Consider the following 20,115-nt stretch of genomic DNA (forward strand, 5'->3'; position numbering starts at 1 on the left):
ATATATATATATATATACAGTGTTCGACAATTATATACATTTACACGCCCGGGGCATGTGGATTTAACCCCCGGGCGAGTAAATATTGGCCCAAGCAGCACACTTGTGTTTTTAAAATTTCCCTGCTCGCGCTGCTGTTTTTCCCGCGCTCGCGCTGCTGTTTTTCCCGCGCTCGCGCTGGAGAAAAGAAAAAAAAAACCGGAGGCGGGTTCATGTTGTTGGGGGAGATTACCCCGCCTCCGGCTCTCTGAGCAGTGCCTTCGCTCCTCCCCCGCCTCTCAGCAATACTTTCCCTCCTCAGTGCTTCCACTCCTCCCCCTTCCGGCAGCCAGCCCCTTGCAGGGCCATCTGTCACCCCCCCTCCCTCCCATCGGGCCATCCGCCCCTCCCACCCATCGGGCCATCCGCCCCCCCTCGCATCGGGCCATCCGCCCCCCCTCGCATCGGGCCATCCACCACCCCCCCCACCCCAATATCTCCCGGCCTCCGTGACCCCCCCCCTCCTCACCCCACGCGGCGTCGGTGTGCTGCCTCTGTGGACAGTCTGCCGATCTGTCACACAAGCACTCAGCTGTTAATGAAAACCCCGAGCCCTGCTCTTCTCCTGCTCTGATGGCCAGCTCAGCTGTTAGCAGGGGAAATCCCCTAACCGGTGCGACTCCCTGCTCTAAGCAGGGGAAATCCCCTACCGGCCCTTCTCCATTCTATCAGCGTCGGCGTCCGCCTCTAGAGGTGGCGCGGCCCCTTGCAGAGGCCCTCCTGCCGTGCGGAGGCCCCCGCTGCCATGTGCACCCCCCCCTGCCGTGCGGAGGCCCCACTGCTGCCATGTGCGACCCCCTGCCTTGCGGGTGAGTGTTTGTGTGTGTGTGAGTGACAGACTGTGTGTGTGTGTGTGTTTGTCTGAGTGAGAGTGAGTGTCTGTGTCTGTGTGTCTGTGCGTGTGTCACCTTCTCTCCCTCTCCCTGTGTCTCCCTCTTCCTGTCACCCTCTCCCTGTGTTAACCTCTCCCTGTGTCATCCTCTCCCTGTTTTACCCTCTCCCTGTGTCACCCTCTCCCTGTGTCACCTTCTCCCTGTGTCACCCTCTCCCTGTGTCACCCTCTCCCTGTGTCACCCTCTCCCTGTGTCACCCTCTCCCTGTGTCACCCTCTCGCTCTGTCGCCCTCGCTCTGTCGCCCTCTCCCTCTCTCTGTTGCCCTGTCTCTGTCACCCTCTCCCTCTCTGTCGCACTCTCTTCTTCGCTCTCTCTGTCGCACTCTCTTCTTCGCTCTCTCTGTCGCACTCTCTTCTTCGCTCTCTCTGTCGCACTCTCTTCTTCGCTCTCTCTGTCGCACTCTCTTCTTCGCTCTCTCTGTCGCACTCTCTTCTTCGCTCTCTCTGTCGCACTCTCTTCTTCGCGCTCTCTGTTGCACTCTCTCTTTGTCTCTCATTCTCTCAGTGTGTGTGTCTCTCATTCTCTCTCTTTCTCTGTGTGTCTCTCTTTCTCTCTCTTTCTCTGTGTGTCTCTCTTTCGCTCTCTTTCTCTGTGTGTCTCTCTTTCTCTCTCTGTGTGTGTGGGTGTGCCGCTCTGTGTGTGTGTGTGTGTGTGTGTGTGTGTCTGTCTCTGTGTTTGTCTCTCTCTGTGAAGCGCCGACGTCCAGACACTGGTTAAGGGGTTCAGGAAACTAGTCATTCACATCTGGCTTTTATTTCTAGATCCGACATTGACACACACACACACACACACACACACACACACACACACACACACACACACACACACACACACACACACACTTGTAGTATAATGTAATACAATAAATACATTTATGTCAAAAACGAATGTTGTTCTGACTAGGAATTTATTAAATGTATTTTATTTATATATTTTATTTTAAAGCGGGGTTGGGGGCGGGACTAGGGGCGGGATTGGGGGTGGGACTAGGGGCGGAGTTGGGGCGGGACTAGGTGGCGAGTAGATTTTTGTTTGGGCGAGTAGCTTTTTGAGTGATTTGTCAAACACTGTATATTTTTATATATATATATATATATATATATATATATATATATAATTGTGCGCAAGTAAAAAGCTGCCAGGTCAATGTCAACATTTAATCCTTTTGGTGTCAGAGTTCAAAATGGATGTATCCGTCTAGTCTCCCGTTGACATAATAATAATAATAATAAAAACAAAAAAACACCTCCTCTGGGCCTCATCTGTATTGCTTCAATTCCTCTTGACTTATGTTACCCCTTGGGGTAATTGGCGTGTACCTTATTGAAATGTTTAGATAACTTATGTGACTGATAGCCTTTCTCTATTATCTGTTTATGTTCCAGGAACTTAGTTCTCAAGGTCTCTTTAGTTCTAGCTACATGTTGCATTCTGTATGGACATTCAATGAGATAAATAGCGTGTTGCAGTTAATGCATTCTTTATTCTTGAACTTTTTACTTGTGTTGCTGGACACTGCATGTTTATTACTTTTATATACCAATTTACAGGTTAAACAATTGATTTGACTATATTAAAAGAAGTCACTAGGTTTTTATGTGAGCCACATGGTTCCCATAGCTACTCTACTCTTCTTCCTCAGAGAGGTAAAGGCTTCCTGAGATTTCTGTTTTTTTGTAAATCCGTATTGGTTTGTCAGGTATCACGTTTCTGAGAACAGGATTGTGATGAAAGAGGAGGACAGGAGGCCATATAATAAAGTTCAAGCCCAGCCTGCTGCCTCTGATCTTCAGATGGCTATCCCTCTATAACGGTTAAATTTTCTAATCCTGTTTTATGGATAAAGAAATGACTCCTGTTAAACTGTATTTGGTATGTTGAGTACATTATCTATTATGTGGATAGTTGAACACATTATGTTTTCCGGGACATTGCTGGGTTTTGGGAGGAGGTTGGCTACCTGTTGAGAGGACTCGCACTCCAAAGCCGAAGTATTATTCTCCCTCCACTCTGGATCCTCCCCTTTGGCCCATGCTTAGGAGTGTAGTTCCACCCCCACTTGTCATTGGTCCATCACTACCGCCCAGCTCCTTCCGCATTGGTTGGAGAGTTAAGAAGACGATCATTGGATGAGGAATGCTCCCCATTTTGTTGTATGGGAATCAGGGCCTATACCAGGGCTAGCCCCAATGTGACTTCCAGATAATCTTGGGCGAGTCTCGGTGAATACAAAGTATCTGGCGACCCCGTAGAGTATATTGAGAGATTGCGGACAAGTCTCTGTGACCTGGGATTTTGTAGACTGTATAGAGGCAACACGCTGCGGAATCGCCTCACCAAAGCCTTTATATTCTGGAGCCCAAGTACTCTGCAAAGACTCTCACCACCCAGGATAAATTAGCTTTGGTGATGTCCAGCACTTAGGAAGCCAGAGTTGTGGTACATTTTCTCCATTCATTTTATTGGTTGTATGTGTTATTGTTACTGTTAGCCTTTCTAATAAACTTTTTGGTTTATTAGCCCTTGTGTGCTGTTAGTTGTGTACCTAGGATCACTGAGAGTGTGGCATCTTCTTTAGGATCCTGTTAAGGTGGGTGACTGTCTCATTATATATGGTAATAAATAAGACCTGACTGCTCTAGATCGAGACAGGAAGAAACTTCTCACCACGAAAAGAAAACCTACATTTTTTTGGCATCTGTTAAAATCCCCATCTCTGTAACAGTTTCTACGGACACAATGGAACTGCCGAAAGGGAATATTCTTAATCTATCTGGGGTGGTGGCTGCTATTGGCGTCCAAATAGCCATTGCAGTTCACACTTTTTTAGAATATTTTGGTAGAATAGTTGGACATCTAAAAACGTTAAAGAAACACGGTCATAGCCGTATGTGAAACTTGGGCTCAAATCATTAGAACTGAGGTCACTTAAAAACATTAAAAGGTTCTGTTCGTCTCCCTTCCATATAAAGATATCATCAATGAATCTATGCTATTGGACTATGTTCTTACCACATTTGTTGTTTATTGAATATGAAGTGTTATTCATAGTAGCCCATGAACAAGTTTGCATAGCTGGGTGCAAATTTTGTTCCCATAACCGTGCCACACTTCTGGAAAAAAATGATCACCCTCGAAATAAAATAAGTTATGAGTGAAAATAAAACTAATACCCTTCAAGATAAAATTATTTTGTGTGGGACTTCACTGGGGTTATATAGAAAGTATTTGGTGACCTTCAATTCTACGTCACGTTGAATATAAGTGTATAAGGCGTAACATCACATGAAACCCACAGGAAATCTTCCCATTTTAAAATCGTTTAGCTGAACCATATGTAAAAGGTGAATGGTGTCCATCAAATAAGAGGATACTTTTAAAACCAGGGATTGAAAGAAATAGTCAGTATACTGTAATAGGTTAATTGCTATTTACCCAATACCTGACACTATTTATCTATAGAAAGTTACCAGAACTGGATATTCTGTAAATAAAAATGTATTCTGCTGTTCTTATAATCTGTTTTGCTCTGATTTCCACTAAAAGATTACCTGAGTTTATGATAAACCCTTTGCTGGGATAGTTTTTTTTATTTTCTCATATAAGTGTTTGCATCTTCCAATAATCTCAAATCTTCCTGTGTGTAATCTTCCATCTTTTGTATCACAATGCCTCCTCTCTTGTCTGCTTGTCTGATCACCGTAGATGAGTCTTTTAACAGATGTTTTAGAGTCACTCTAAGTTAATTTTATAAGTTAGATTCCTTCTAAACCTACAGATGTTGCTAGACTCGCTGTTCACAGTGCCGCATTCATGTGCGGCCGCTGTACTGTAGTGTAGCTGTGCTCGATCGTGGCCCAGAAATCAGAAAGCGGTCTGGGAGGTTTAACTCAGGGGTGTCCCTGCTTCTGAATGAGACCCTGTCACGGGAAACCAGGTATTTACACCTTTTTACCGGGATCATTCACTGAGCAAAACAAAATAGTAAAACAAATTGTCATTTATTCCATAGAAACAGACGTACACACAGTGGATTACCAAATACAGAAGAAAACACACTTACTGCGGGTCTGGGCTAAAAAACTGGACTCTCCTAGGTGAAATGGCACATAAAATAAAGTCTTTAGGTTGTCCTGAAATGTCCTGGAACTCAAATCGGCATGAAGTTCCTGACGCCACCGCTGTATCTGCTCCGGACCTGCAAAATCCCTTGGCCGGGAGATACTGTAGTACCAAACATCCTGGTACTGTTTTCGGCTTGCAATCCCAGCCGCGACCGCTACATTCTATTCTCAGAATTGGCCCCGAAAAGTGGGAAAAATTTCTGAAGCTGGCTCGCTGCTATTTCTCTCTGAGCATCTTTTGGTGATTTCGAATTTGCCGCTGCTGTCTTGGCGCTTAGAATCTGAGTGAATCTCTCGTCTGGATTGGCTGAGGGTTTCTTATAGTATTTCAGAGTTCATTCATGAAATACTACAGCCAATCCCAGCGTGGGAAGAATCCTACCAGCCTATCAGAGTGCTGCCAGTCAAGCTAAGTCGGGCAAGAGTGGATTTGGATTCTGATAAGGGAATGCGCCAACCTGGCACCTCTGCCACTTGTCAGTCAGAAGCCACCCGCGGAGTTAGGCTTCTCAAAGTCTGGGCTGGGCAAATGGTGTTCCAATGACTTCCATTCATCCCAGGACGTGAGTACGTGAGGCTAACCCCACTGCCCAAATGGCTTTCACATCTCTGAGGCTTTCATGTCTGGGACCCGAGCAGACTTTGTGGCACCAAGCTTGGTAGCCACATGGTCTCTCGGGACCATGGACCTGGAAGTCCCAAGCTCATAATACTGTGCATAAGCATACATACCATTAAAACACCATTTAATAAAATATATATTTTTCACATATTTTTTCTAAGTCCTTTGGTTAGAATGAGAAAAACACGCAGGTTCATTCTCACGGCTGTTTTCTCTATCTAACTGAAAACCGTACTTAGGTTTCTTAAAAACCCTCGGATATATGGTTGGAGTACCCCCAGAACCTCTATACTGGTTCTGGGTAACCGGGCATTGAACTGGGGATCCCTCTGTTACTTGGGTGACACTGGTACCGTTCGGGGGATACTTTACACCCCTATGCCCCGCTTACCTTTCTGGTCTGTGCTGAAGCAGGGAGTCCTAGCGGTGAGTCGCAAAAACATTTCCAGAGCAGGATTTTGACCGCAGCCTTGTGCCTACATGTATCCAGGCTGCCTGACCTGACTTCCGGGTACATTATTGGGGCGCCCAGCAACTCTGGACCCCGAGTATCTAGGCACAAGCTGATAAGACATTCTCCGCAAAATCCCCCCTGAATCTCATAGCCCAGCAATCTCTGCTTGCTGGCACTCCTGGAAAGGTAAAAACACATATACATTCTTTATTGTTGCACAATTACATACAGTACATTGCAGATACAATAAACAGGTTCAAGAGCTGACACTCTAAAACCCCAAATATGGATCAGAGGTAACCCAGCTGGGCATAATACCTTTATTAATGGCCTAGTTACACCCTCACCGTCACAGACCCCCACAGCGTTAATCCTACCAAGCCTGCCACGAGTCTGCAAGGGCTGCGCAGAGTTATCCCAGAGAGAAGCAGTCTCTCTGTGTCTCCCCAGACCAGCTCTTACAGCAAAGCAATGTATATTTGTAATTCTTTTTCTCTACTGGAGTGAAGCAGGGGGTCCCCAGAGCTGAACCCCATTAATTTAAGCTTCGGGACCCCCTGCTTCCTGGATATAGATCGCCGTAGGAGGTTCCGATAGAATTGAATTGTCCTATCCTTCCCCTCGGTGTCCCAGCATGCTAAGAGTTAATATTTGCTTGTACTTTGTGGAAGGTCAACCCCACCCACTGGAATGTTAATGAAGCAAGAGGTCACAAAGAACTTTGTGTTCCCAGCTGCATTTAATCTGAACCCCTTCAGTGTATATCTGCATTGCCCCAAAGGTGAACAGTCTTTGGCGCAGCTCAATGACAGCCAAAGGGCGTGAGCCGTTTGCTGCCGATCGCTGATGTTTGGTGATGTTGTTAAAGTTTCTCTATTTCAATTTGCAACTCACTAGCCCTTTTATCCCCTGTACCCAACTCTGTCCATGAAATGTGTGTGAAATTGACTGTATAACCTCTGTTTTTTTTTTTACTGTAACCATGTATTAGCATAACTCTGTGCCCAGGACATACTTGAAAACGAGAGGTAACTCTCAATGTATTACTTCCTGGTAAAACATTTAAATAAATAAATAAATAAAAGTAGATGACCGAATATGGTCCTCTAGTGATCCCCCTCTTGATATAGACACCCATATTCGGGCATGTACGTCATCAAGGGGCAGGACAGACAGGTGTCTGTAAGAACTGCTCTGGGGAGACACACAGAGAGTTTTTATTTCTGGGACTCCTCTGCGCAGCTATTAAGGACAGTCTGGACCTGGATTAATAATGCTGCTTTAATCCTTCCGGGCCAAAAAATATACTGTTTGTGGGAGCTGTGGATGGATCGCAGATCTCAGTGTGTTGGTCTGTGGCCACAAGAACAATACGTTTGGCTACATCTGTAAGTGACTTATTATACAGATCTTGAATCCCTCTACTCACCACTTGGAATGTTTCAATGAAAGGAGATATAGATATATATATATCTATATCTCACCCGTTCACCCTTTCTGACCACACAGACCCACCCCCCATCATTGTGACAGTGAGGGGGTAACAAGGCTCACTAATAAAGGTTAAGCCCATTTGGTTACCTCTGATCCATGTATTGGGGTTAGGAATTGTCAGCTCTTGAGCCCAGGGATTGTACATGCATTGTGTAAAATTATGCGACGACAAAGAATGTATGTGTTTTTACCTTTCCAGGAGTGCCAGAAAGCAGAGATTCCTGGGCTATGAGTTTCAAGGGGGGTTTTGCGGAGAAGGTTTTCTCAGAATGTGTTTATGAAGTCGAGCTCCACCACGTACATAGCACAGAGGCATCGGTATTATTAGTCTCCCCTGTTCATCCTTCATGGAACAGATCGAGCGGTCCCCAGACACGGCACCCATACAGAAGCTCGAAAGGGGAGAAGCCTCTTGCGGTACCTCTCGGTACCAAAACAGCAAGTGCTGCAAGCAAGCTTCCCAGTCTCCCTTCTCGGCTTCCACCAAAGGCTTGCAGCATTTGCTTCAACGTCCCATTGAACCGCTCACACAGTCCGTTGGTTTGGGGATGGTATGGGGCTGTGTGGAGCGCTTTCACCCCACACATAGTCCAGAGACACTGGAGCAGTTCAGATATGAACTGCATCCACTGATCGGTCAGGATCTCACTAGGGAAGCCTACCTTAGTAAAATTTTCAATTGGAGCCTCTACCACCTTTCTTGCCTCGATCGAAGACGGTGCCACAGCCTCAGGTACTGGAATGCAAAATCAACAACCGTGAGGATGTAACGATTCCTCAATCGACTAGGGATCAGAAGCGGACCCACAATGTCTACCGCTACTCTCTTGAATGTCTCACTGATCACCGGTAGTGGTCTCAGGGGGACCACCACACGATCACCCACTTGCCTACCCGCTGGCAAGCATCACAGGCACAGCAGAATGCCGATACCTCCTGCGATTCTCCCGGCCAGTAGAAAGTCTGCAGTAGCCGGGCTCTGGTGCGGGTGACCCTCTGATGCCCCGCTAGCGGAATAGCATTTGATACCTGCAGTACCTGCTGCCTGTACTCCTAGGGAACCACTAACTGTCTCCTACCAGTCCAAATTCTGACCGGAGCTCCAGGGGCTTGCTCTCGATACAAGAGCCCGCGGTGCCAGAGAAATCGATCCGACCCACCCTTGCAGGCAGACTCGGCCACCTGCAGTCTTATGCCCTCCAAGACGGGATTGGATCGCACAGCTTCCCTGAACCTCCCACTGAGCTCCGGCCATCCGCCTTCAGTCACTATGTCAGGGGATTGGTTGGAAGGGGGGTCGGTAGGTATGTCAGGACAAAGGATGGTCTCAGTCTGGCTTACCTGCCTTGTCTCTTCTGTGACCCTTGTGCATGTTGGCTCCAAAAGCTGGTGAGCGATGATCTCCACGTTGGGCAAAGGTACTAAAGGCCCCTCTGCTTGGCAACTGCCTGACTTTGGCTCCGGTTGGCGGCTGCAACCGGAGCATCCTCCTCTGCGTTATCTGAGCAGATAAGGTGCCCCAGCTCGTTGCCAAGCAAGATATTGGTGTCTAAGCCAGGCGACTCACTGACATCCCTCGATCTACTATGGTCACCGGGCGCAAGTGCCTCCGCCACACATCATTGACCTGCAGCCCGACAGCTGCAACATGATGCCCATCTACGTCCTCCTTTGCCTCACCGGTAGCAGCAGTAGGGACTGCTGCCTTGATCCACTGCTGGACCTGCTGCACGGCTGCCTGCTGCTCCGCTGTAGGGGCCAGTCCCACATAGGCGATTGGCTTAGCAGCTTGAACATTGCCCCAGATTGGGGTTGCTGGAACGGGGAAGATTGGGGCAGCCTAGCCGCAGATTTCCTGTCCAGTTACACTGGTAACACCGGCGCTCATGAACAAACCGCGGGCTTGACTCCACTCCCTGCGGCATGCGACTTTGTCCTCCACGTCGGTGTAGTGGACGGAGGATCAGTGACTTAGGCTGCCCGGGCTGCAGGCAACGCAGCGGGGGTAGGACTCGCTTCCTACACTGTGGCGGGTGGTTACGTACTCTATCTGCCATCAGGGCAGCCTTGTGGTTGTTAGCCAGTTTGTGGTCCATCACCCACTCACGGGCATCCGGCATGTACTTATGAAGGAACTGCTCCCAGACAAAGAGATCCAGCAGCTCTCGGTGTGTGTTGGCTTTGCACCTCTCTTCCCACTGGCGGCTCCGATGGGCTAGCTATTAGACAAACTCCACATGAGTGTCTAGGGCCGTCTTGTCCGCTGTCCGGAACTGTTCCCGGTATGCCTTGGGGTTGATAACATACCGGTTCAGCAGAATTGCCTTTACATGCTCATAGTCCTGGCCGTCATCACGTGCAATCTCCTGGAAAGCCACCAGTGCCTTCCCGCTTAACTGGAGGGACAGTTACTTTACCGAAAGCGCCTCTGGTAAAGAATGCCTCATGCACTGGTTCTCAAAGGACCGTAAGAACCCGTCAATGTCATCGGTGCCGTCCACAAACTTGCCAAAGCTGTACTAGGCCACCTGGGCTGGGCGGGCTTGGGAACCTTCGCGGCCAGACATCAAGGAGGCAGGGGTGGTGGCAGAAGCATGTAGGGCTAGCTGGGCAAACTGGATCCGATGCTTCGCTGTGGAGTTCGGACCCAAGGTAACAAACAAGGCTGCAAACTTGCCGGGGGAGGTAGCTGCAGCTACTGGTGCAATCACGGGCGGATGGCCGGGCTCTCCTTCCTCCTCCTCGGTATTGGGGTCTGCATCCTCCTGGGCAACTCCTTCCACTACCACCTCGATAGTGTGGGCTAGGTTCGCCTCGTACTTCTTCTCCATGTCCTCTGTGAGGAGTACCTTTGCTCGACCGACCGTCGGCAGCCATAGCCCTCACAGCAGGCGATGACTGCGGCTTGTTCCCAGGTCCTGTATCGTCCTGCTCGGAGGGACATCTTCAGGTTCACACAAACTAACCAATGGAACAACGAATGTCGGGGTTCCCTGCTCTGTGCAACGTATGCCTGACACTACCTGTCCCGGGGTCTTGAAATTTCAAGACAGACTTTGAACTAATATTTCCCACAAGAAAATCTCAGTTTAAAGCCTAGTGATTCTACTGCTGCCACCAGAAAAAAGCCTGTCAAGGGAGACCAGTACTTTTAACACCTTTACCTTCCAGGATCAATTCACTAGGCAGGACAAAGCAGTAGAATAAAATGGGATTTATTCTGGTAAAACTAGCAGGCACACAAAATAGCACAAAACAGGGAAATACACACTTAGCTGAGGATCTGGGGGGAGTCTCTAGCCTCACTAGGTGCAGGGCGCCTGCTTCAGGATGGCTTACCCTGTCCACTCCACGTCCAGGAACACTACAGTACTATCTACAGGATACGTACATGGCTTTCCCCGCTGGCCGGGTCTTTGTTGATTTGTAGAACTTGGCCGTGACTGTAGAACTTGTCCTCAGCCAGGCTAGCTTCTCCGGCAACTCTGTGCCTAGTGGTTTGCTATTCCGAGCATAGAACTTTGGAAAGGCCCACCAACGCTTCACCGGACCAAGTCCCAAGTAAGTCTGGTTCTCTGATCGAGCAGTCCCCTTACATAGTGTAAAGGTTCCAGTCCAGGCTTTGGCTGGAACCCACCCTTACCGGGCTGCTGTGAACATTTTGATTACTGGCAGCCTGCTATGTTGGCTGCACCTGTTCCAGAGCTTTATTAGCAGCCAGTGACTTCCAGCCCCAACCAAGCATTGTATATGTTTCCTTGTGTTCCTGGCCACCTTGGGTTCAAGTAGCTGAGCCTTCCTTGTTCGTGAGCCTTCCCTGTTGCTGTGTCTAGCCTGCTGCTGAGCCTTCCTTGTTTGTGAGCCATCCCTGTGGCTTCCCTGTTCCCGAGGCTAACCTGTTAATTTGGAATCCCTGTTTCTGACCCCGGACCATGACCCGACCTCGCTGCCTGCCGTCACCCTTCGCCTGTTGCCTGGACTTTGCACCACTGCCGCCAGCCATGACCTCCTGCCTGCTTACCGATTATGGATAATCTAACAGGACTCTGTCCCTGGTCTCTGGTTGGTTAATTTGCATCCCTACCTCAGCCCTGCGGGTCTGCTTCCTGATAAGAGACAAGCACCATCAAACATAGACCTTGGTGTCCTATGTATAACATGGAAGAGGGGCTGGCGACCAATCAGAGAACAGATCATAACTGCAATAGCCAATCAGAGCTGGAGTCTTGGCTTGCTGCACGCGTCAGAGGAAATTCAAACTGGTCAATGGGAACCGTGCCTATGAGCAACAGCTTTCCCTTGCCAGCCCCATACCTCCTGCTGGGCAGGCTCTACAGAGTCTGGGAGAACAAAGAGTCTCCCCCGCGGGGAGTCTTTGTCTCTGGATATGGTTCTCTGCCCTTCCCTGCTCAACCAGATGGCCCAACACCTCTTGACTCCCATCCTCCCCTTTGATCCACCATCTCTATGCAGGCACCTCGGCTAATCGAATTACAGAGACTACCTCCATAGAGATGAATACACATTTTAAAATAAATTTCTTTCCTAAAACTTGGGCTCGGTATCTTGGCTGAGGCCAAGTTTTAAAACAGTTTTGAGAACTTGCTGGCTTGCTGGGAAAACAATATTTCAAAGGGGAAACATAACGGTATTAAAATGCATACGCGTACCCGCAAATCAGATGTGATTCGCAGGTAAAATTATTGGACAACCGGTAACTTTATCCCACAACATTTTATGCACATCTAAACACTTTTTTTGCCCCCCAGTATCCACTATTAAAGTCCTGTTCCCAAAGTCCCAGTTCTGTACCTATGATGGTTAAGAGGTTCAAAATACACACATTGTCCCCGGCTTATAGTGCTGATTAGCCGCCGAAGAACTGCGTTTTTTGGGGTAGCTAGCCAGGCTTCACCTTCATTATAAAGGCTGGCTACTCCCACCGTCACACACCTTCATTCAGATAAGGCAATTTTTACACAGTGTGTCAGCTCACAGTGTCCATGAAATGTCACAGAACAGCAATTTAAATACGTTTTATAACTGTGTTTTATTAAAGACATTTTATCAGTTTAGCTAATTACAAACCGCTGAAAAAGAAAAGTTGATACCAAGCTTTTCAGTACTAGTCTTACCAGCATTTAGTAACTTTCCTCTGGTATTTGACCTCTATATTCACCTGTGTGATGGTACGGGTACGGTACTTATTGTACTTGCAGTATACAGTAGGGTGAGATTTTGTTTTCCCTATCATAATGCAACATAACTACACTGAAAAGTACAACATGTATTCACTGTATTCAAATGCATTAAAAATACATTTTGGTATTTGAATAATGTAAAGTTAAGTTAATCATATTTTTATTTTTAACAGCCAATGTTGCTGAAAGGTCATCACCAACCAATAACAGCTGTGGCATTTGGACATGGTATTAATCCATGCCTTGTGTGTTCAGCATCACAGGACTATGTCATTTTATGGAACCTAGATAAGTGCAAGACAACAGTGCTTCAAGGTGAGTAATTCTGTTTTGTTTGCATACAGCGTAATGTATATAATTTGTTATTGATAGAGATAGATAATGTTACTTATATATACAGTACAGATCATGGTTAAAGGTTGAATACTGTCCTCAAAGAACTTGGTGGAAGATTCTCGAAATTCCGATAACGCGAAATCGAGCTCAATACCCCTTCTCTGCCATTCACGTTAATGATATTCCTTATTGGAGCTTAATGAATCCCAGCATTACAATCCATTTGTTATTGATTTACACATTAGAAGATAAAAGTCTGTTGTACAGTATTCACATTTTTTAAAGTATCTTTTTATTAGGGTGTTTACAGATACATTTCAAAATATTACATTGTAGCATATTGTATTTACATGTACATAGGTTATCGTATAATGTTACATAGTTCAATACATATTTGCTCTACCCATTTTTTTTCTTTTTTCGAACTTATAACTGGTCTAGATCTAATATCTCGACCATTTAACTTAAAACCTTATATCATAGCTTGCTTGTGACTCCCGTTCTTTCTTTTAGTTATCGTATTTGTTTAGACTAGGATCTTTGTTTTTACTCTGTTCTGTCATGTTGTTATGTTATGTTGTGATGCAGGACGTTCTCCTTATTTTATATTTCCTTTATACGGTTTTTCGTCCAGTTTAGTTTACATCTTATCTTTGGTGTCATCTGAATTTATTCTGTTGGAAAAGAGTTTATAATCATCCCCCATTTTTGATCAAATTTGTCATACTGGTTATTTCCTACTTGATCTGTAGATATTCTGTCTATTGTGATCAGTTTGACCAAGAGGGATTTTATAAGTTCTATGTTTGATGCTTCTGAATCTAACCATTTGATCATAATGGCTTTTCTGGCTACCAGGAGAATCATCTCGGTTGGGAGAATGCCCCCCCCCCTATTTTGGTTGATCTTAATTGTCAAAGGTTCAGTATTGGCAAATATCATGGGGAGGGGGTGTCTTACCCAGCTAATTTTCGTAACTTCTTTAATATATTGTAGGACCTGTGTCCAGAACTCGTTAATTTTTACGCATGACCAGAGACAGTGCTTGAGGTTAGCTTAAGGGAGTTTGCATTTGAGGCATTTCGTTGTGTCTGCTTCTATATTGGTAATTTGTCTGGTGAAGGGTATATATGCCCTATGCGTTATCTTAAATTGCATTTCTCTCCAATTTTCTGATGTAATTATTTTACAAGTTCTGACATACCCAATCATTAGATCTTCGATCATTTGAATTTATTGGAAGTCTTGTTTCCATGCTTCTAGATTTTGTTTTGTTATTTTTCTCCATGTCTTGGTCTCCAATAAGTTTATATATATCAGCTAGCGAGTATCTGTTATCTGTTTCTTGACTGAAGTACGTGTCTATTGCGTTGTTTTCTAATATGTGTTTTTTGTAGTCTTGGAGTTTTCTCCCATAGTTGAGTAGTTGGATTTATTGAAATACCTGGTTTTCCGGTATATTATATGTTGATATTAGCTCCCTATATGATATAAACTCATTCTTCTCCTTATGTATAATGTCTCCTAGGTTTCTTATCCCTTGTTTCCCCCAGCTATTAAAATGGCTATGTTCTTTTCCTGGGGGGAACATCTGATTTCCCTGTATAGGTAGGAATCTGGAAATTGTGTAAGACAATTTAAACTTTTTCCTAATTATTCGCCATGTAACCACTGTATCCCTAATCAATACGTTGGATTTGATCTCTTGGGGCATTTTATTCCAGCTTGTGTGTAGTAATTCTGCCAGTGAGAACTCACCCGCAAATTTTTTTTCTAATTCTGGGGAGGAGTAATAATCTTTCCCTTGGATCCAATCCCACACATGCCTTAGCATGCAGGCTAGGTTATAGTCTTCTATATTTGGTATGCTAATTCCTCCCCTTTCCTTGGCCATCTGTAGTTTTATCATTGCTATTCTCGGTTTTTTTCCTTGACAAAGGAATTTACTCATCCCCTTATTTAGTTCGTTAACATCGCTATGTTTGATTAGCAGTGGGAGTGTTTGGAGGGGATACAGTAGCCTTGCAAATGATATCATTTTTATGACACATGCTCTGCCAAAGAATGACAGTGGAAATGTCATTCAGGATCTCATTTTTTCCAGGATTTTTTTTTACCTATTGGCTTGATGTTATTTTCATATAATTTGGTGAGATCTGCTTCTAGGTATATTCCTAGGTGTTTAATCGGGGTCTTTGTTACTTTTATCGTTAACTTATTGTTTTTTATGGTTCCATCTGACTTGTTTATATACATGATCTCAGTTTTGGATACATTTATTTTAAATCCAGCAAAGGAACCGAACCTTGAGATAGTCTAGAGAATTTTCTCTAATGATCTACTGGGGTTAGATAGGAATAGAAGAATATCGTCCGCGAACATTGCTAATTTTAAATTATTTTTTCCCATCTTTATTCCCTCAAAATCTGTTAGCTGTCGCAGAAAGTGGGCAAAGGTTCTATGGCAAGATTAAAAAGTAAGGGGGACAGTGGACATCCTTGTCTCGTGCCTCTGTGTAGTGCGTAGGAGTCAGATAGGCACCCAGCCGCAATAATTCTAGCTTTAGGTTTGTTATATAGAGTCCTTATTACATCATTAAACGTCCCTTTAAATCCAATTTTTTCCAAGGTGTATATTACGTGATCCCAATGTATGTTATCAAATGCTTTCTCGGCATCGATGGCCATTAAGGCTGAGTGTTTTATTTTGTTTATTTGTGCCCACTTTATTACGGAGATGACCTTTCTTATATTCTTCACTGCGGATCTACCATTGATAAATCCCGATTGGTCTACGTGTATAATTTTGGGTGGTATCTGGGCCAATCTGTCTGCCATTATTTTTGTAAAGAGTTTAATGTCCTGATTGATCAGGGATATTAGTCTATATGACTCGGGTAATAGTGGGTTCTTTCCGGGTTTATGAATTATTTTAATGTGGAACATACTGGACACCTAACAAGCTCCTATTGAACCCCCAAAATAACCACAACATATATATAAGCATATGAGTGTCACAGAGGAGTGCTACTGAGCATAGCAATATAGATTTAAAACCAGAGACAGAACATAAAACACAGACAGAGCTCAGTGCACATCCAGTGAAACCCATACACGGTACAGTGCCTAAATATATATGTATAAATATCAAAATTGTTGTAAGCCCCTGAGCCAAAAATGTTAAACTAAAAGACCATTTTATTTAATAGATATTTATACATATATATTTAGGCACTGTACCGTGTATGGGTTTCACTGGATGTGCAGTGAGCTCTGTCTGTGTTTTATGTTCTGTCTCTGGTTTTAAATAAAAAAAAAAAAATTATTTTAATGTGGGCCATTTCGTTAGAGGGCAATGATTCGTTTTTCTCTAGTATTTTTTGGAATGTTTTCTCTAGCGGGGCACTTATCTCTTCTCTAAGTATTTTGTAGTATTCTCCCGAGAGCCCGTCAGGGCCTGGGGCTTTTAAGTTTTTCAGGTTCCTAATTGCTCCTGTGACTTCCTCGGGTGTAATTGGAGAATTGATATACTCCAATTGATCTCCACTAATTATTGGTAGTTTTATTTCTTTGAAGAATTTTTCTCTTTCCTCTATATACTGTATGTTTCCCTTGCTATACAGTTTTTCGTAGTATTCTTTGAAAATGTTACTAATTTGCTCTGGTATAATTGTGGTTTGGCCTATATTCACATTTTTAAACGCCTATGACAAAATGTTTAGCAGTTTTTATTGTAAATAGCGTTTTTCATTCCCCCTCTTCCCCATGATGATGTTTTTTATAACCGCTGATTAATTTGCATAGCGGGTACAGAATGATTTTTGTGCCTGAAAACTCCCATACATCTCCTGGGACACCAGAGCACTATTATGCTTTATCAACACAAATAAAGTGTTTTGGCACCTGCTTCATTTCTGTAATCTTTCTTGCGTCACATGTAAGAAGGTTCTTTGCAACAATTCAGACCCGGTGGGTTTGTGGCCACAAATAAAAGGGAAAAAATTGAGCAAGTAGGACACAAAGCTTGTTACATCTCATTACAATATATGCACCTAGTAACTATACTGGTGCACAAGAGGAAAAAGTGTAGTAAAGAAAAAAAAAACCATGCACTCCTTCCAGCTCTCCAATGCCATCTTGTATTTCTTAGCTGTAGATGGTGCTCTTGAGCTTCATAAAATGAATAGTAGCTTGTGAGATAATTCTTGTAGCTCATCCTTGTGGCATTGAATTGCTTGGAAAATCTCTAGCACTAAGATGTGCCTTTGTTCCCATCTAAATCCATGTCATAACACAATTGTTCATCATTATTTTACTTTGCATAATATGGTAATGTTTCTGTTCTTTAAGCCCCTAATCAATATGCTGTGAAGCCCTCTTCCTCTTTTCTGGGAAGCTTTAAGCTCCGTTCGAATGTCTGATGAATGAATTGAGCTTACATTCAAATGAATAGCTTAAATCTGCCCAAGCAAGGATGATTCTGCAGCATATTGGACAGAGGCCTTAGATGGAGTCTCACTCAGTAGGTACACATTTATGCACTTATTTTGTTAATGAGTGTCCTTAATTTCCCCATCTTTATGCAATTTCAGGTGTGATCATAGAATCTTACACTAGTTTTCTATTTTGGAGAAATACAGATGTTAAATATGATTTGTAGATTTGTTATACATTTTAGCTCCGATCACTGCCATGTTGGAATATCTAACTGTTCCTTACTTAATTTTGTATGAGCCCTTGACAAAAACAGTATATATTGTTTTCTCTACAATACTACTTTCAGGCACCATTTTGGGATGGATTAATGCATTACAGCCTCCTCTGGCTTCGAAGAGATTAAAGTAGCAGCCTCACTTACACGTGTTACTTGGGAGATTCCCCTGGGCAGGGCCACTGTTCTCTTTACCATTGTTTTCTTACCACCATCAGACCCCATGTTTAGGAGAAATTAATCTGCAAAATCAGTATGCAAAATATAGTGATCCACTCCTCATGCCTTTGGTTGCTGTCAAGGAAGCTGCAGACGGACATTTGGATTTTCCAGTATACCTAGAATTGGCTTCTGAATAAATGGGGGTTGGTGGAGTTCTGTCAATTAATCTTCTCCTGTTCTATGTAAATGTAGCGGTCATGTAAAATGCCTACAGTCATCTCTCCTGCTGGCAGTAAGGCCTGGTAAGTATGGGCATGCCAGTATTAATCATGGAGGTTTTCCCTCACACCCTGGTGGGGTGCCCTGTGTATGGCTGGAACTGGTCACATGCTCTGACTCCATGGTTAGTGATGTCAGAGGTGTGTCAGCTTCAGAAGCTTACATAAGGCACAGCACTGTGTTGCAAAGTTAGTTGCTGTCTAGTTCAAGTCCAGTTGAGGAAGAGTTCTGTCAGTTATGATATAGTAACTCCATGGGAGGCTGTGTCCAGGGACCTGGCACAGGACAGTGATTCCTGCGGGAATAGTGAATCCCTGATCTAGGTGATATACCTATCTAAAGGGAGCACTGGCGAGATGAGCGGCTGAAGATACTCCTTGTGGAGGGCAGCTGCCCTGCCGTGTCAATAAAGATGAGTTCAGCCAGAAACCCTCTTGTGTATCTATCTGGAATGAGTGTACAGAGAGGAGCACCACGGAGGAGTTCCTCGCCAGGATCATCCCCATGCGGACGCAGGGACCCTGGTGAGGTGGAGGCGCTGCACTGGAACTAGGTGAGACTCAGCACACTACCTCAGCTGCCTGTCTGGATGGGTCCTCCCCACACACCATCATGCGGGAGACTCAGGAGTCCTGTAGCCAACAGGTGCACCACCAGACACTACCACACTGTAATGGGGACCGGTTAGACCACAGGGGCCAATGTGAGATTGGGTGGGTCAGGCCGGGCCAGAAAAACCGTTACATTTGGAGGCGCTGCTGAGATCAGATCTGTCATCAGGACAGGCTCTAGCTAGGCACACTGGGAAACAGGGAGAGCGTCTGCTGCCACTCTGTGTTGCGTAGGGAAGGACCTAGGGGTAGTCAGGGGACTGACGGGATATTGTCAGTTCGCAGGGACAACCTAGGGGCCTGAAGGGAGTGAGGGGTCTGGAGCCGGGCTATAGCTGACCGAGTCACCTTGAGGCAGCGCTAGTTGGTAGGATGCCTGAAGGGATAGCCTGTTAACATGGTCAGGAGTCCTGGAGAGGGTCTGCGCTAGGCTGACCAAGACAGGTAGACGCCCCAAGTACTGCATGGCAGAGCCAGCCAGAGTACCTACCCCATTCCAGACACTCGCCGTAGGGAGCACAGACTGGGAGGAAGGAGTCACAGCAGACACTGAGAGAGTGAGCCTAGCCTGAGGTAGTGCAACACTGGGTCACACCTAGATAAGGTACACATGTGGTGGTGCATCTGAGCTAATCTTTATTGTACCGGTGTGGTGGCTGGCCCGCAGAGTGGAGCCTCATGTACGACAACTGTTATGAGAGAGTGGAGGATCCGCGTGGCGCGGAGAACGTAAAATGGCGGACAGAGGCTGATGGGGAGGGCACCCGTGGCGTGCAACCCACTGAAGAGCAGACTGTCGCTGAATTGTCCTTAACGAGTTTGCTCTGGAGCGGAGCAAAGGCCGTGGCTGCCCCGTTTTTATCCTGCCTGGGACAGCGAGGGGCCACCTTTGAAGAGTGTGAGGACATTGCAATAATTGGGGGAGAACCCCGCGAGGAGAGCGAACGAATGGACTTTTTGGGCGCCAAAACCAACCAAAATGGCGGTTCCCGCTTGCTAGGGAAACCGCATGGGCCAGGCGCAGAAAAAATGGCTGCTGCAGGACTTGCACAGAGCTGGCCGGGAATGGCGCGAACAGCAGAGCCCCGCCCTGATGGGGGGCATGGCGCGAAAGCTATTGCTGCGCCAGGATGGACAGTGACTAATTCAGCCCCTGTGCTGAGTCAATCGCTTAGTCTATGGGACCCTC

The 20,115-nt window shown here is 45.5% G+C and overlaps 1 protein-coding gene across 2 annotated transcripts in view; it reads left to right on the forward strand.

Annotated features, from left to right (window-relative positions):
- The window catches only part of WDR27 (WD repeat domain 27), a 585,895-nt gene that overhangs the window by 37,472 nt on the left and 528,308 nt on the right, over positions 1-20,115 (forward strand). For both annotated transcript variants that reach the window (XM_075597051.1, XM_075597050.1), the window contains exon 3: positions 13,002-13,143. In XM_075597051.1, coding sequence (XP_075453166.1) covers positions 13,002-13,143 — 142 coding nt within the window. The remainder of the gene's footprint in view (positions 1-13,001; positions 13,144-20,115) is intronic.

This window comes from Ascaphus truei, chromosome 4 (genome assembly GCF_040206685.1).
Source record: "Ascaphus truei isolate aAscTru1 chromosome 4, aAscTru1.hap1, whole genome shotgun sequence".
In the NCBI taxonomy this organism is placed as follows: Eukaryota; Metazoa; Chordata; class Amphibia; order Anura; family Ascaphidae; genus Ascaphus; species Ascaphus truei.